This window comes from Lampetra planeri, chromosome 10 (assembly GCF_965212315.1).
Source record: "Lampetra planeri chromosome 10, kcLamPlan1.2.h2, whole genome shotgun sequence".
Classification (NCBI taxonomy): Eukaryota; Metazoa; Chordata; class Hyperoartia; order Petromyzontiformes; family Petromyzontidae; genus Lampetra; species Lampetra planeri.
The window spans coordinates 15909573-15928335 of NC_136116.1; the positions used below are offsets into that span (position 1 = coordinate 15909573).

General features: G+C 45.6%; 1 protein-coding gene across 1 annotated transcript; it reads right to left on the reverse strand.

The window, feature by feature from the left end:
• Positions 1-2543: 2543 nt before the first annotated feature.
• Positions 2544-10436, reverse strand: SLC48A1 (solute carrier family 48 member 1). Its single transcript, XM_078598495.1, has 3 exons — positions 9996-10436; positions 3924-4091; positions 2544-3377 (listed from the first exon to the last, which is right to left on the reverse strand). Exons 1-3 carry the CDS (start codon positions 10147-10149, stop codon positions 3241-3243), a joined length of 459 nt encoding a protein of 152 aa, XP_078454621.1. The 5' UTR covers positions 10150-10436; the 3' UTR covers positions 2544-3240.
• Between the last annotated feature and the right edge of the window lie 8327 nt (positions 10437-18763).

Here is an 18763-nt window from a genome sequence, read left to right on the forward strand (position 1 = left end):
TGTATATATTATGACACCATTACGTAAAGTGCCAGAGCTAGATATGACTGAAATTTTGCAGGCTCACTGTCGAATCAGAAGCCAGGGGCAGAACCACAGAGTTTCCTTGGTGGAAATTCAAATATAATGTTGCAATTTCATGGTAAATTTAAGAAGGGCCAAATGAATATATACATTCAAGCAATGTAGGCTCTGGTGGGCAAATACGACGTATAAGAAAGCTCAGATTGAGCCCGAGGGAGGCGGAACGATTGTGGTCATGCTGCTGTAGTGCCAAGTGTGAAGTAGTGTAGCGTACATTGCTCTTACATTAAGACCGCGGGTTTAAACTGAAATTCAAGACTTGTGTATAGATTGTAAATACATTTTATTTTTGTTTGATGACTCGGACTCTGTATTTCTGAATTTTTTATACATGCACATCATTTTAACTATCATAATCACATATTGGAATCACTTTCCATCGGTGTTAAAACTTAGGACAACATCTACAAGCACTCACTCTAAAACATCCACTGAAAATGGGATGAATCCATCAGAACAAAATCGAATCAAATCCAAATTTCAGCTGAGCTATTTAATAATACAAATGTTGAACCCAAATCCTTATTGCTGGAATGGAAAAAAACACCACCAATTACAACGTTCAATCATGTAAGTACCGAAAATATTGCCAACAGTGGGTAAAAATAACTAGGTACTCAACTGCTTCTGTGTCCCTGGTATGGCTGACATATAATGTGCCACCGATATCCATGGTATACAAATGTAACCCAGGACAGCAATACTTTCTTTTAGAATATTGCACTTATGACACTACTGTTTCTCACAATCACACATTTACAAAACTTGTGAAATAAAACACAATTTGGATATAAATAGTATGTAAAGGTGACTGCATTACAAAATCTACATAAGGTGTAAATATTTATCGCGTAGATAATGACAGTCAAGGAGAAAAATACATTATAGAGACTGCACTTGAACAGGGGCACGGCGCTTACAACATGGATGGCCGGAGGGAGTTCAGGACTGTGGGAGCAGCAGAAGAGAAAGAGTGACCTCCCACTGAGCGAAGGTTGACTGGGGCTCAACAGTTGGCCTTGGTTGCTGGAGCAGAAAGTGAGTGGAGGGAGTAGAGTGAGATAAAAGGGGAGAGGTAGGCGAGTGTGTGGAGTGGAGTTGGGTAGATGAGAGGGGAGAAGTAGGGGAGTGTGAGGTGGGAGAGTTGAGAGGGGTAGGTAGGAGGGTGCACAGCAGAAGAAACATGCTGTCCAGCTGTTTTTCGACAAGTTTTTGTAAACGTTCTGCAATCAAGCCCAGAAGAGAGCCAGTTTCCTCTCGTGAACATTCTTCTGGCTCCAGCTTCATCGTTAGATGAAGAGGCAGATGATCCTGCCGTTCTTCTCAATAACACCACCGATGCTCATCCCAAGACTCCTAAATCTGTAAGCTCTTAAACCATCTCTGGTAAGTTGTATCTAATTCATATTCTTGTTTCTTTCGGTAAAGTCACGTAGAAGAGAAATAATAGAATAATAAAAATAAAACAATCAAATTCTCACGACGTTTCGATTGCAACACAAGCAAACATCATCAGGTGTGAAAACCACAGCAAGAAAATTTGTGGTTTTCACATCTGATGATTGCATGTGTTGCAATCGAAACCTCGTGAGAATTTTATTGTTTTATTTTTATTGACAATTTTATTATTTTATTATTTCCCTTCTACGTGACTTTACCGAAATAACCAATAATATGAATCCCTGCAGTCACGAAAGCTTTAAATCGAAATTTGTATCTCATTCGTATTTATTATGAGTTGCAATGTATATTAACGTATGAGCATATGCATTTTTGTACACTTCATAACATTTAGCCATGCATTTTTTTCCAGAAATGCCAGCTAGGAACGCAACCACCAATTTTTATATAATGGCTCTAGGAAATTAGAGTTCGCTTTAAGTAATTGAATTAAGTAGGATTTAAAGGGACATATCCATTAGGTATAACAGGGGATTCCTGTAGTATTGTTGATATGAATATCATTGTTAGTATTATCTTTTATATGTTTTTGATACTCATATTCCTCGTATTATTAATAAAGTGACATTCACATTACCTACATCATCCCCCAAGATGCATGTCAGTGTGTATCCCCTCCACTGAGTGTTCCAGGGGAAGTATGACATTGTTCCTGTCAAGACCAAAATTACTCTCTCCCTTCCCCATATGCGGGGTGCTTCAACACGTGAGGGAGGGTAACCGCGAATCATGTGCTCATCTTGGGCTGCATAAAGTGGGGTTTACTCATGAGCAATCCGGCTCAAGGCCATATGGCAACAGCTAAACGTTTACAAGCAGAGCTCGGGGCACGAGGCAAAGGGCGCAATTGTATTCTCTGTATCACGGGGTTGCAGGTGAGACATTGCAGGGTCCACAAACAAAAAATGGGGTTACGCAGAGGTGAATTCCAAATGTTCAATCTTAACATATGTGTACTCAAAATATTCCAATAAAAACCATTACATTTCAGAATCAGATTTTGGGAAAAGGCAACCATAGGTCAGAGGCTGCTTTTAATTACAACATTTCAACACATTCCTCAATTACACATTTCAGATGAAGGTAATGGTCCGAAAGGTCACTTATTATAGAATGTTTACTTTAAAGGCAGGCGTATTATAAATGAATATGTTGGGCTCTTGGTCATTGTGGTCGTGTCACCACTGCACGCAGCATCACTAAATGCATTGTTTGATTTATAATTACACATAGAGACAATAGCTTGTCAGCAGATAAGTACAGCACATTTTCAAGAGAAGTAAATTAATATATATTTTACAAATAATTACAGTTTTTACTTTATTTGTAACAATTTAAGTTATACAGTACAGTATTGCATCACTGGATATTGAAGCAACAATTAAAATCTGATCTCAATCAGTTGAACAAAGTATTTGGTGAACTGCGTTGGCAGTGGTGCACAAACACAAAAAAAAAATACTTTTTGTCAATAGCCTCTATGTGGCCTTAAGAACAAAAAGACAATAGGTGACGTTCCGGGCAAGAGCCCGCCTTCCTCGCACATATATGTCTGATAAAATGTAGATATGCAGTTTAAAGTCTAGAAAACTGTGCTCGCAGAAAACAGCATGTTGCAAAAATGCATCTTTATTCGCCACCGTTTACCACTCTCGATGCTGATGCCCTTGAAAATGTTGCGCGTGTAGCAGGGCCTTAGATATCATCGAGGGTATTAACATCAGCACATTCCTCGTGGTAGTGGTGAGCATAGTATGAGAGAAAGAATGCCCACTTCAAAGTCATTAGGCACCAAATGCAAGTAATGTATAGGCTTGTGGGGTCTGTCAGGGCTGAAACAAACAAACAAATTCAACATCAGAGCTGTAATTTCACGCACGGGTACCCAACACGAGACAACTTCCTTGTCAATCTCACACAGACAGCATTTTCATTCTTGCAACATTGCACACGCAGTTGTAAGAACGTGCAGATTAAGAAGACAGACTGATATAGACAATAAAACATGACTGAAGATCACAAAGAGGAAGCATGCGATTGGAAATTCACAACTGATAGTCCTGAGGTAGAAAAATAGAACTATAACTCACAATCAAGATCTCTGAAGTAAACATATACTAGACATCTAATTGTTTATCAGATGAAGATGCGGAAATTACAGATGTCACACTTGAAGAAGTCAACTTTGTGCTCTTCACAGGATGGACTAGATGATAAAACTGTAGCCATCATTCAAGAAGCGGGACCAGATAAGTTATTGGAACAAAATCATCAGACCTATTTACTCAACGTTGACACGTCGTTAATATTGTGCACATATATGCAATTAGTCCCGAAGGCACGAGCGAACGAGAGTGAAGTAATGGCTAATGGCTCACCCTGATGTGCGGAGATGGCCAGTGCCAAGAAGGTGATGAAGCCCACTAGGGCAATCACTTGGAAGCTCACGCCCACAGTAAAGAAGAACCTCAGGCCCTGTATCCAGGTCCGCCAGTAATCCTTGATGTACATCACATGGGTCACCAGCGTCCATATGGCCAGCACACCTATCACAAAAGACAACACACGTTGTTAGGTGAGCACAACCAAACATGGCACACTGCACATGCCTGGACACCCATGGGATTTCAATCTCAAGGGATTTTTCAGGTGAAGGACTTAATATATTAATAAAATACACGTTACAAGCTAAAGTGGATAACACGTGTCATGGGTAGTCATGACATGTATTTGCTATTTAAACAATCTTATTTATTTTGGAATTTGCTATGATTTCGATTTGCTTTATTGCTGTACAGTCCTTAGTTTAATGTTCCTGCTGTTGTTATTTTGGTGACCCAGGTTTACCCTTGCAAATGAGCCCATCCCGGTGTTTGTGGAGTTCTCACCACTGGTTAAATAAAATACACTTGAAACGTGAAGTGATACATGTCTGGGTGTATGCACGTGTTTCTACGTGTGTATTTGTGCGTTTCTGTGTGCAGTGATAAGTAATTGTACAGCTCTTGAAATTGCCTTCCAAATAAGAGACAATTTTTTATTATGACATTAAAAGTTGAAGATAAACCGATGTGATAATTTGTATTGTTCCCAGTGACATCTGAGAACCTTTTAAAAGCCATTCCCTCTTCGCTTTAATGGGCAATTCTATTGGGATACAAACGTGACAATGGCTTTATGTGTCCATACATTGCTCACTGAGCAAATGTTATCTTCGGATTACAATCAATTCTGAAACAATGAATCGGAAAACATGGCAATCTGTAAAAAGATTTGGAGATTAAAAAGACAAGCTGTTTATTCAGCAAATAAAAAACCTCATGACGATGAGACAGCACTCGGCAGGGGGTGTCTTGTTGATGAAAGTGAGCTCAATGCATGACGCTGCAAGCAGCTGACCCGTGTCTCTCGCTGACTCAGCAAGCCACTGTTTCTCTCAGAAAGCCACCCTCTTCCACTCAGCCAGTCACCCTCCCTCAAAAGTCCTCTACCACTCAGCCAGTCACCCTCCCTCACTCAGCCAGTCACCCTCCCTCACTCAGCCAGTCACCCTACCTCACTCAGCCAGTCACCCTCCCTCACTCAGCCAGTCACCCTCTACCACTCAGCCAGTCACCCTCTACCACTCAGCCAGTCACCCTCCCTCACTCAGCCAGTCACCCTCACTCAGCCAGTCACCCTCCCTCACTCAGCCAGTCACCCTCCCTCACTCAGCCAGTCACCCTCTACCACTCAGCCAGTCACCCTCCCTCACTCAGCCAGTCACCCTCTACCACTCAGCCAGTCACCCTCCCTCACTCAGCCAGTCACCCTCTACCACTCAGCCAGTCACCCTCCCTCACTCAGCCAGTCACCCTCCCTCACTCAGCCAGTCACCCTCTACCACTCAGCCAGTCACCCTCACTCAGCCAGTCACCCTCCCTCACTCAGCCAGTCACCCTCCCTCACTCAGCCAGTCACCCTCCCTCACGCAGCCAGTCACCCTCCCTCACTCAGCCAGCCACCCTCTACCACTCAGCCAGTCACCCTCCCTCACTCAGCCAGTCACCCTCTACCACTCAGCCAGTCACCATCCCTCACTCAGCCAGTCACCCTCTACCACTCAGCCAGTCACCCTCCCTCACTCAGCCAGTCACTCTCTACCACTCAGCCAGTCACCCTCTACCACTCAGCCAGTCACCCTCCCTCACTCAGCCAGTCACCCTCCCTCACTCAGCCAGTCACCCTCCCTCATTCATCCAGTCACCCTCTACCACTCAGCCAGTCACCCTCCCTCACTCAGCCAGTCACCCTCCCTCACTCAGCCAGTCACCCTCCCTCACTCAGCCAGTCATGCTCCCGCCCTTGTCTCTCCAGTGGTGATGTTTAGTCACCAACTACTCATTTGAGGCTGAGTATACCTAGGGGAGGCCTTGGACCAGTTCAATAATCGTCACTGGTGTTGGCCGTGAGCGGGAATCGCCGGGTTCGTAGCGCAGCGCTAATCACTGCAGTTAAACATGAGTACAATGCACACGTGCAGCTACAGTCGGTGTATTAGCCGGCACCATCTCCACGTGGTGCCGCAACATCACCCGGAATCCCGTCAGCTCTCAGCTCAGCCGGCCTGAGCCTGAATGGTGCCTAGATGGGTAACCACCAAGCACAAACAGGATATGTGGCGCTTTATAGCATAAACAGCCATTGTTGTACTAAACTTAATTGCTTCCATGTCTATGCTCCTCGCCTTCACCAATTCGCAATGACTCAACGTGATGAATAATGGTCCAATAACCCTCGAGACCCACACAGGGGTGTGGAGGCCCTCATCCAGCAGTGGACTGACACAAGGACTCCGCATGCATTCAGCAACGCGGCCTTCCCGGTGGAACCTTGGTGCCACGTGCAGTAGTGCAGTATAAATGGAGTTGGCTGTGATCACTCGTGACAATGCGCTCACATAAAACATAGACAACATGGGTCTTGATAATTATACAAGTCATGCAAACCTGTTTGACTCGTGCGTAAGTCCGGGTTGCATAATCTAGTCACGCGTTTCAATTGCTCGCTTCTCCCTGCAATTGCCCCCCATCACGAAACACAAACCCTGATCTGCCGTTGCATGCAACTGGGTAAATCGCTGCTTCTCTTGCATCTCCGCAGTTGCCAGCACTACGAACCAGGCTGGCACCGTGCCGGACCTGCATAGCAAGAGCCAGAAGCCCTCAAATAATCCTCAAGGCCCTTTCCAGTCATCGCGCCCCTTTGCTAAATGTTACTCGCTTTTAACTCGACTGAGGGATGCCTCGAGAAGATGGGATAGACTGAGTGGGATAGGCCAAGTCTCCCATGCCCTATTGGCATGGGTGGCGTGGGGCTTGAGGGCCCTGGGCGCTCCCACGCTGGCAAAGCTCAAGTCCAGGGCTCGAGGAAACGAGACGTTTGCCGTCACACGCACCTCGCGTGAAATGGAACCAAGGCCTTTACCACGGATGCAAAACCAGAATCACGGCCCGCCACATCAGATGAAGGATGCTATGCCCGATTTGAATAGTTGTATGACTAAATTAAATCTCAATAATACGTTTTCATACGTTTGTTCATATGCAGTGGGACACCACATCAAAGTACTTCACAACCTGCATTTAGTAAATGAAGTGTAATCAACAGATATTTTGTAAAAATTTTGATAAGAGTAAAGATTTAAAAAATAATACTGTATCATTATCCAGAACACTCTTTAGTGAGCATTTTAAATGGGTGTATCTAGATACTCACGACATCGTGTGTCTCCCTCGCTTATGAAGCAATTGCCAATGCAGGTGCTCAGAAGCCACGATGCCGTGAGCCACACAGCCAGCAGCAGCTCATGCGTGAAGCTGAGCAGCCTCATCGCTGCAAACTTGACCCTCGCGAGAATCACACCTCAAGGCCGTGGTGCCTGCTCTTCCGAGGTTCAACAGGTGGGCAAGCACTGAGCTGAATCTTCCAAAAGAGCAATATATCTGAATACACCAAAACCTTGCCCATCACAGATTTAACCATTCGCGCCAAATGTATTGAGGTGCAGTTCGCCGATCGCGCCCCTTTGGCTCGACCATTCGCAGTTGACCGCGGGATTCCAGTATGCATCGTAGCTGTACTGCTTGCGTTGATGCTGCCACAGAAGAACACACTAAACTATTTTTTTTTTATTTTGCAAGGTAATATATGTTGAAGTTCTTTCGCACCGTACGTAGCCAACCATGCGAATCGTATGTAAGGCCTACTGAGCTTTATCACTCTTTTTCAAAAGCGATCTGACCACAAATAATAGCTCAACGAAGTGGCTTATCACGTAGAAATTTATACAGCCAAATACTCTAAACGTATGTTTCTAAATGTGGAGGGAAAACCCGGAGGACCCGAAGTCAAATCCACGCGACTGCAGGGAGAACATGCAAATTCCAAATATAAAGGCGTCAAGGTTGGGATCGACCCCGCGACCTCCTTGTCTACGAGGCAAGGCAGTGAACTCCAGGCCGCCATCACGGGTCCCAGGCCACGCGGTGGTCCCAGCTGCAAGTGAGAAGGCGGTGAGGTCTGCACCGTACGGTGCGAAAGAAGTGCAACAGACAGACAGCCGCCCGCGACTTTCGTAGTGTACATGAGTGGATACTTTATACACTTATGCTAATCGGATGAACACCATGTACATTATTTAAATTCTATACATTGACTGTACAAGTTATATTTAACACTCTAGAAAATATTAATCATATTTTAAGTAAAAAAAAACTTCTTGTTTCGTATTTGGGTTGATGTAGGGTAACACAAAAACAAAAGGAGGTTTTCGTATTACGAACCGTGAACCAAATCCTAGTTTTTTATTTTCCTTTGAGTTTACGGGTCGTGGTTTTATCGATTGCTGCTATTTTGAAGAACGTAACCAAGGATTTGGTGGATATTCCACACGGATACGTCAAATGGGGGTGATATGACAGCGAAATGTTCGAGTTCCTGAAGATGCCCCCAAAACCCATGGAAGAAATATTACTTCAGTTTCTGAAGATGCGCCCTGCACGTGGAGCCAACCCCTGGAAATTGTCCCATACAACCCTGCACATTGTCCAATACAACCCTGCACATTGTCCCATACAACCCTGCACATTGTACCATACAACCCTGGACATTGTCCCATACAACCCTGCACATTGTCCCATACAACCCTGCACATTGTCCCATACAACCCTGCACATTGTCCCATACAACCCTGCACATTGTCCCATACAACCCTGGACATTGTCCCATACAACCCTGCACATTGTCCCATACAACCCTGCACATTGTCCCATACAACCCTTGACATTGTCCCATACAACCCTGCACATTGTCCCATACAACCCTGCACATTGTCACATACAACCCTGCACATTGTCCCATACAAGCCTGCACGTGACATTGGGGAGCTGCACTCAGCAGAATGCTGCGGCGCTGTTGCCCCAAGTCACGGCGGGATCGTTGCTGCTGTGAGGCCAGACGGACTGTCAGGAGTCGGGGAGTGTCTGCGTGAGATTGAGTGGCGACCAGAGTTTACCTTTATCTGGGCCGGTCCTGGGCTTACCCTAGGTCGACTCCGCCTCAAATGATTACATTGTGCTATTTGTAAACATCGCTCCTAGGGATGCCGTTTCGGCCTTCACAGCGGATCGTGGACAGAACTTGCCCCCAATGTAGGTTACGGCTGTAAGAGCGACATTTGCCTTTGTATCGATGTGAGTGGCGTTTGTCAAAGTGCGTGTGTGATAAAAGAGAGAAAGTATGTGGGTGTGTGCAAGAGAGTGTGACACTGCGTGTGCTGTGCTTGAGAGGGGTCTGAGGCGTGCTTTGTGAGTGTGAGACGTGAGGACGTCTTGTGTGGTCTGTGTGTGGTGTGTGTGTGGTGTGATGTGTGTGTGTGGTGTGCGTGGTGTGTGTGTGGTGTGTGTGTGTGGTGTGATGTGTGGTGTGTGTGTGGTGTATGTGTGTGGTGTGTGTGTGGTGTGTGTGGTGTGTGGTGTGTGCGTGGTGTGTGCGTGGTGTGTGTGTGGTGTGTGTGTGTGGTGTGTGTGTGGTGTGTGTGTGGTGTATGTGTGTAGTGTATGTGTGTGGTGTGTGCGTGGTGCGTGTGGTGTGTGTGTGGTGTGTGCGTGGTGTGTGCGTGTGGTGTGTGCGTGCGTGGTGCGTGTGGTGTGTGTGTGGGTGTGTGTGTGTGTGGTGTATGTGTGTGGTGTGTGTGCGTGTGTGGTGTGTGTGTGGTGTGTGTGTGGTGTGTGCGTGGTGTGTGTGTGTGTGGTGTGTGTGTGTGGTGTGCGTGTGGTGTGTGCGTGGTGCGTGCGTGGTGCGTGGTGTGCGTGTGGTGTGTGTGTGGTGTGTGCGTGGTGCGTGTGGTGCGTGCGTGGTGCGTGCGTGGTGTGCGTGTGTGGTGGGGCGGTGCAGGAGCAGGCACCCACCAGAGAGGCCTCCGCAGGCCCCCGTGTAGGGCTGCCCGTAGTGGAGACTCCACACGGCGAACACGGAGGCGCCCACGAGGGCCCCCACGACGCTGAACGCCACTCGCAGCCTCATGCGCAGCTCGCTCCACGCAGCAGCAGCAGCAGGCGCCATGGTTCGACTCGCGACTCGGGGGGCTCTCGGCTCTCTCTGCCACGGCGGCGCCGCAGCCGCAGCGGGGGGAGGGGGGGGAGGCGCCCCGCACGGGGTGGGGGAGGGGGGGTCCGGGGGCCTCTCCGGCCCACACCCCCCCCCACGCAGACGGCAACCTCCTCCTCGTTGTTGCTGTTTCACAACGCCTACAATGTGAAGCTTGCAGTAGCTTTTTAGTTTCTGTTGTTTTTTTCATGTTCCCCGTGCAGCGTGTGGATGTTCGGTCTGGCTGAGACGCGCCGCGTTGTCTGGGGTCACGGGGGTGACCCTCGCTGGCGAGAGGTCACCCTGGGCGAGGGCTGAGCCTTGCGGACACTGGATGGTGCTTTACAGCGCTGTCTATGGCGAGGGTCTTGGCAAATATGTATCCACAATGGAAGTTTACCAGCATTGGTTTAGGCAGGGCTTACTCTACGGATGAGACACCGAAGGTTTGAAACCTGTACAATAGTTTGCTGATGAGACATTGTCCGATGTTTGTGTTGAACCAATGTTGCTTAAGAGTGTGCACTCCCCAGAAGGCTACGTGGCTGAGCCGTGTAATCAGTTATTGTGTTTTTTTTAATGCATGTGGAGATTAAATTGTGGTGAGGCGGCGTGTTGTCTGTTGTCACAAAAGTTTGAGAGAGCAATGGTTATCAAATGTCGTGGACCGAGGCAGAATTTTCAACAACCGTGAGCAGTGCCGTGCCACCCACCCCCACCGCACCGATCACGCCGACGCCACTGAAACACAGCGAGGGCCTCACAACAAAGCCAAACAGAGCCATGGCTAAAGCGCAGCGCCTCGAGTGTGAGTAGCGAGGTTATCGGAGTTCAGTGTTGGAGTTGTATGATGCCAACTTCCACAGGACGTGGTCTGACAAGGTGGTACACTGCCACGTCCTGCACATTCATCCCGGTGCCACTGTTGACGTCCCACAGAGTGGTCCTGCCGTTATCGAACCTGGAATAAATTAGTCCGAAATTACCACGCCACCGACCTCTAAAGAAAGCCAAAGTGAAGCGTTGCTCTGTGCACACAGCTCGCTCATCCCGTGGTGCTGCCCCGGCACTGGGTGCTGCGGTGTCCCCATTCAGTCCCCTTTCACGCAACGCAATCATCGCCACGTGATCCGCTGAGTGCCCGCCGGCATCGCGCCACTCACTCCAGCCCCACAATTGACCTCATTTACGACCTCTTCAAATCATTCTACACACCAATACAAGTTCTGAACGAGAAAGTTTGATCTGAAATTGCTACGATATTAAATTTCACGATATGGCGATTATCACAATGTTTTTCACACGTGTATCGTCTGTTTTCTATGATGTAAATACATATAAATAAAATTGTTTAAAAGTCATTAAATTGCAGTTCATTCAAACCTGCCACGAGTGTCTCCAATGATTATAACTTCACAATCTGCTGTGATGTCTTCACGCCGGAATAAGGATATTTGGCTTTTTGTAATTAAATAAATAATGCGTTCCATTTCAATTAACTAATGCATTTATTTAACACATTGATATAAATGATATGGTGTTTACTGTTACATATATACAATTTAATAATGCAAAGCAATCATGACAGTGCTTAGTAAAATAAATGTTAAAGTATAACGCTACAACACGGGAGAGCACATAGAGCATGTTGCGCCAGGCGATTGGATTCTTGAAATCAGTACAGCAGATTAGTAGTGTAATTTTATATTTGTATCTCCCACAGTATTGAATGCACTGCCATTGCATATTCGTCAGTGAATGTATGTTTTTGGCTAGTGTGAGGAGCTGAAAGTTAGACCTGTCTATATATTTATTCACCAATTTGCCTGCTCATTTATTTATATATTCCCTGCCGTTTATGTTTTCATTTAGTTGAATTTGCACTTAATCTTGTTCACGAGTTCTTTCGATGGAGTTTATCGCCTTTTAATTTGTAATCGTGTAATTATGGTGCAGTGTTTTGAGATGCAATCGTACGAATTATGCTATGTCAAATCAAATTATAGCATACTAAGCCTAAACACAATGAAGCAATATCTCCAATTAAAACATTTTTATTTTAAGACCACGGTCTTTTGACGAATGTATTCAATGTGTTTATTTGTGCACCGTTGCCAACGCAGAATCACCACATACTTTGACTAAACACAATGGCGGAATTTACTTTTCATGACGGTGTTTGTGATGTTTATGGTTATGGGTTAAGGTTTAGTGAATAGCGGTCTGCAACCTGCGGCTCTTTAAGGACTGCTTCGAGACGTCATTTATGAAGGACCGTTCCGTATTCACACGCATTGCGGCTTTTGAATTGAGGTTTTTTTTACCGAATTCGAAAAAAGGCTCTTTTTGTGTGATTTCGGTTGCTGACTCCTGGGATAGGTTAAGTGGTGCCCTCTGGTGGATACATGCAGTACCACTAGTACTAGAATACATGCCAGCGTGGTGCCCTCTGGTGGACGTAAGCAGTACCACTGGTACTAGAATATATGCCAGCGTGGTGCCCTCTGGTGGATACATGCAGTACCACTAGTACTAGAATACAGGCCAGCGTGGTGCCCTCTGGTGGACGTATGCAGTACCATAAGTCTGACAAAAAATGAAAAACAAGAATAGGTTTGACCCTTTCTGCCAATAAAACAGATGTTCAAACATCTTAACAAACAAACATGCTATGATAATCTCTGCATTGTCTTTGAAACTGATTGGCCTACACTAGAGACAGCCTCTTTTAGGGCCTAGTCTCACCAGTGTCAGATCAGAGAACGCCAAAAGGCAAACAGCACCAAGACAATTCACGTATCAGATCATTTCTAGCTCGGGCTGTAACAGCTACATCATGGGACCTTTTGATGCTGGCAGAAATATATGTTTAACCTTTTATTGTCCTACACTTGAATTATTATCTCATCCGTATTTGGTCAGGATATTAAATATTGACGAAAAATTTTACGAGCCACAATAATTATGATTTAACGATACATTCCAACACGGGCGATACGATTATCGAGATACATTCGTTTCGCCATTACACAGCAATATTACTTTAATTACGTGCATAAATATCTCAATCCCTAAGTGATCATTAGCCTGTCACCTCTGCTTCATGGGGACTCAGTTTACAGTGCGGTAAAGTGGTAATTTATAGTTTGCGATTGCAAATGTGAAATTGTAATGTATTTTTGTTATTGTTATTCAGTTATTCCGTGCTAATGAAAGTGTTATTTAATCTCGTGTGATGTTAATTAACAAGTGTTGATGTAGCTATTATTCAATTACTAGCTTGTTAGCCTATGCTAGGACGGAAACTGTAATATTAAAGATGTAAATTAACGTTTTATTGTGTGATTGTTAATTTTATTAGGAAATGTAGCGCATACATATTTATTTCTTCACTTATTCAATGAAATTAAGGACTTTGAAAGATTTCTCGGTATACGATATTTTGTGTGAATCTATTTTCACTGTTCAAAAGGTTTCCCTGCAGTTGGCTATCCTTGATGAACACTTTGATCCGCTGAGGATATTTAGATCTAGACAAAGCCACGTACAACCGGCCATGGGAAAATAGGGTTAATTGAGATAAATACCCAAATTTTCTAAAGTCTGACCCTGCGACTTGTTGATCGTCATCGGATACCCAGGAATTCTCGGAATTTGTCGTCGTTTCGGTACGACAGGAAGTGACATCACTTGGAGCGAGGTCGATTGTCGGAATGAAAATGATTTCGCCTCGGTTGCATTCCGATACAATCTCTGCGGTGATGAAGTTATTTTGTACTGATTTGACCATCAAACGCGTTCTATTGCAAAGGCCATTATTCGGGTTAAGATTTCGCAGCAGCATGATGATGACGCCTGTCTTCAGTGCCAATGTGTGTGGCGGCATTCCTGGAGGCGTTTGTGCGTGAAGAAATTCTGGAGGGTAATTAAATGCGTCCGCAAGATCTTCCGACACGATCGAGTCGGAGTTATAATCATTTTGGATATCTCAGGCCAGCTGTGTGATGATGATTCTGTTCATATCTAGAGTTGTCCTTGTTGGTAGGTGCCAGAATCGCTCTTTTCGCGAGCTCTTCGGCAGGAATGTGTCGCAAGTTTTTTCCGTAAATTGCGGTGACTAGATCATCAACAGGCATCATTTGCGGTGGAATTTCAATGGAACCTAACGGCACTCCAGATAACGCCGGAAAACTTCCCAATCCAACGTTCAGGAGCTAATTGTCATGCTCATTTTGACCATCACTCTGAAGGTTTGCCGTGAGAGTAAACTTGCAAAAATGCTGCCATAATATGCTGGATTTTATACAGCACTCGACAACTGGCAAAGTCTGTCTGAAGTCGACCCCCGATAATGACAACTTTTGCACCAAACGGGCGTTGAATCTGCATAATGTCGCGCAGCAGCTGATCGATGCATCGAAGGCCATGCTTTGTCAGCATCGTAATTTCATCAATGATGATGAGCGAAGCTCGTAGTATCGTTTCGCCTTCTGGCGAATTAAGTCGCATCGACGAAGAAGAGGTGTCAAGGAGGGGAACTGGAAGCTTGAATCCGCTTGGCACAGTTTGTCCGCCTTTCAGTAAAGTAGCTGCGATTCCAGTGGTGGCAAACGGAAGAGCGATGTGACCTTTACCATGAACAAATGAGAGCAGCGTGGGGTACAGGAAAGTATTTCCAGGGCCGGCAGGACCATCTCAGTAAAAAAAGTCTGTTCTGGGCATGCTCATCGTCGGCAGCTCTCGTTATTGCTGTGAAAGCTTCAAACTATTGCCCATCCAGGGAGCAAATTCTCGTTTCCGCTTCTCGTTCTTCATGCGTCGCATAGCTGAGCTTCGATTTGATGGCCTATCGGTTGCGGAATACCAATTGATGCGCAATACAATCCATGTTGTTTAAGAATAGCGTTGATGTCGTGCAGAGCCATGTTCAATGCAACATTTTCGTCATGACGCCGTAGATAATCCAGCGACATGTCAAGTGAATGGTTGTTCCACAACTCGCGAGTGTTTGTTGGCATACAGAAGCAGCAAATGTAAGACAACGTCTGTCGCATTTGATTCGGCATTTGCTATGTCGCGGACTCCTGCATGCATCGAGTCCATTCTTCGTCTGAATCCAGCAAATGACGATGAAAGGCAGCTTCCTTGAATGTGTTGTAAACGACGCCATCGACGGTTCTGAGGAATTCAAAACTGGTAGTGCATGCGCCTTTGACGTGCAGCAAGAGCATCCTCAGATAGAAGCGCTCCTCATCTTTGATCCCAAGTGTACAACCTCGCAACGATCTTAGTGCCTCCTCTTTGTCGCTGCTTCCAGTTGTTGACATACACATAATTGTAGGGAATGTCGCTGTAGAGAAATTCTTGGGTGTGTGGATCTCTGACGTTTAGCTGAAGCCAAGCTTCGAGCTTCGTGCGACCTGTTCGTGCGGCTTCCAACGCCTCTTCTTCTCGATCCTCTTGGAACACAACGCACTGCTGATGTGGCAAATGCACGGGCAGTCTGATCACGGCATGCGAGCGATCGTGCATTGGCGACTCGAGCAAACGCCACATAGCTTCTGGCGCACTGACGAATCTTGCGTTTATGAAATTTGACAGCTCGTCGTGTGCAAGTAGAGGAATCTCGCCGGCAGTGGTCGTCATATTGGCGCAGTCGAATCCTTTGTAAATATATTTATAAATATGTTTCACAGTGCTAAGTGACATGCAGACCTCGACGTTAATGTGAGCATTGTACCTCAGCAGCAGATATGGATTGTACGGCACCACATATCTGTTATATATTGACGATCCACAAACTTCAGCTGAAATTCCTTATTCTTTGGTTCTTTCGGTAAAGTCACGTAGATATAAAACAAAATAAATTAAATTAAAAACTTCAAATCTAGACTGAAATTCCTTGTCGCCGACGATACAGAGGATATCCGTTAACATTGTGCGCTGTCATGGTAGCAAATTCCTTCGGGAACGCCTTTGAGCACTTTCCATCTTGCATGCAGGCTGCGGGACAATTTCGTGCAACCGCGGATTTTCAGCCGCAACGGGAATTTCAGCAGACACAACCTGATCGATGCGCTCAGAGCTTGTGAATTTACCATCAGGATGTGTGCGTGAGGCAGCCCACGTTTCTGGAACTCGATGGTGTCGACGAAAGTCGTTGAGATTCCCAGAACGCCGTGGACAGTGAGATCCTGCATCAACGATTTAAGTTTCAACTTGAAAACACGTGCCACTAAGTCAGGTCGATCAGATGCTTGTTCACCTTGTTCCAAATTGTTGGTGATTTCTTGCCACCTTGGATTTGCAGTGAAGGTGATAAAGAGATCAGGAGCACCTTGCTTTGCGAAAATTGACGTGGTGTCCGCGCTTCGCTCTTTCATGTTCCGCGGTGAACATTCGAAAGATGAAGGCAGAATAACGGGAACTCCGGCTTGTCCTGCAGCCGTTTGAGAGGCATTCTCCATGTGATTGGCAAGTCCTTGATAAAGCTCAACTCGTAATTTCTGCTGAGGTTGGCGAATGTAATTCAAATTATTAGCTTCAACCTGCAGGTACGAATCGACAATCCACTGTTGCGTGAGGTTTCCAGCACTGATTCGTGGGTTGAATGTGCCTCTGAACGCCGTTTGCGCTGCTACATACTGTAATTTGGAGACACTCACTCTCGTTGCATTGACTTGAGCTCCAGCATAAGCCTCACATTGCCAATTTGGTTGCCATCCAGCTTCACCAAACAGATACAACAGCGGATAGGACATTGCCTCCAAATTTGGGCTCAGAATGTTGAGATCAATGAAAGGCTGTTGGGAGTTGTCCGGATTCTTTGGATACACACGAACATGTTCAAAAGGTCGGATCATCATCATTGTTCACAAACACCAAAGCGATCTCGTCGGCAGTTGGTGCATTGTAGCGACGCCGATCCGAATGACGATCTCGCCCAAACACCAAATACACAACCGGCGTCGCCTTGCCTGCAGCAGAAGCTTCCTGTTCAGCTCGATGTTGTACTTCGCAAAGCATGGCGTATGTGTTGGCAAGTCGGTTGTGGATTGGATAGCAGCGGTCGATTAGATCGAGAAGCCGTGGATAGCACTGAAGTTTGGCAGGATGATTTGTTCGAATTTATGTTGCGTGCGTGCTGTCGACAACGTAAAGTTGAGCGTATTGTCTTGCTTGACTGTTAGTGGGTTCAAGATGGCTTGTCTTGTGGTAAATGTTCCCATGCACCTTGAGGACGTAAGGACTGCCTCCATGAAAGTCTTACCTCCCATCGAAGCAAACGACAATGTGCTGTTGTATGAACGAACATTAGCACGGAAATGTCTGTAGTCGGGATGCTCAGGATTTTATAGAAGCTCACGCAGAAAATGAAGATATTGGAGCACGTTGGCATTGGAGTCGATAGGCTTTTCCACGTTCACTTTGCCTTTCCGACAGCAACTTGTGAACTGTTTATCTGATAGCCGCTCCTCAGAAAAATTGATTGAACCACAGAACTGGCAAACTACATTCAATGCACTGCAAGTTGTGTTCAATCACTTCCTCTTCCACAAAGTCATTTGCCGCAGCACGATCTTCAGTTTTGGCAGCGAGGCGAGCTCGTGTCTGATGTGGCGTTTCTCGCTGGCGTCGATGTGCTTGCCTTTCAGCATTCTCTGTAAGAATGATGTCAAAAGCGTCTTGGCTCTGGCGAGCTCTCCATCTCTGCGGTCTTTTTCTTTGCAAACGGCGTTTCTTAGCTGCAGTATCTTCGTCCTCCATGATGTTTGGCAATCTTGTGCTGACGTATTTAGATCTTACAACACTTAACGTGCTCCAGCAGCTGTAACACTGCGAAATAGGTTGCCTCACGCTTTTTCGACACTGTGTAAGGGAAGTGTGATCTGCAGAGGCTCCAACTCTATCTAGCATAGAGGCGAATTGACCAGAGACTCTTCGGAATCTTACACAATCAGTAAAGGAGAACAATCTCTGTGGGTGTGTAGTTTAAAAAAACCCGTAACTTCACTTTAGCACTGTTTTCAAATCACCTGAAGCTGTAAACTGACAAATGTATCTTCACCGATGGACGCTTGATAGCGAAGAGTGAAGAAAGCAGAGTGCTGATACTGTCTGAAGTAACTTAGCAAATAACGAGTTATAATAAAAATAAAGTGACTAAAAATAAAATTAATAATAAACAAAAAAACACTCAGCTTAATAACCAGGCTACAGTCTACATTATAGACTGCCAGTACACTCACCCAGCTAAATAACCATTGCTACAGTCTACATTATAGACTGTCAGTACACTCATCAAACTTAATAACCAAGCTATAGTCTAGATTATAGCTTGCCAGTACACTAACTCCAATTAAGAACCAGTCTAGAGTCAACATTAGTGTTTTTTTATTATATTTATTTTTAATCACTTTTATTTATACGTGGCTTTAACCCAAAGAACCAAAGAATATAGAACTAAATTCAGAGTGTAGTGGTGAGGCCTAGTCCCGTGCAGAGCCCCCAGCCTCGCCTAGATTGCCCAGACGGCCGAGGTGGCACCTTGGCAGGCTGGGCTGCTACCCCGCACCGCCCCTCCACCCAC

Bases quoted from the DNA above. Each gene is read 5' to 3' on its own strand.
- SLC48A1 (XM_078598495.1), bottom strand. From the start codon at position 10,149: ATGGCGCCTGCTGCTGCTGCTGCGTGGAGCGAGCTGCGCATGAGGCTG. The intron at 4,092-9,995 runs GTGGGTGCCTGC...CTTTTGTGATAG, and splicing joins GGCCTGCGGAGGCCTCTCTG to GTGTGCTGGCCATATGGACG. The intron at 3,378-3,923 runs GTGAGCCATTAG...TGTTTGTTTCAG, and splicing joins GGCCATCTCCGCACATCAGG to CCCTGACAGACCCCACAAGC.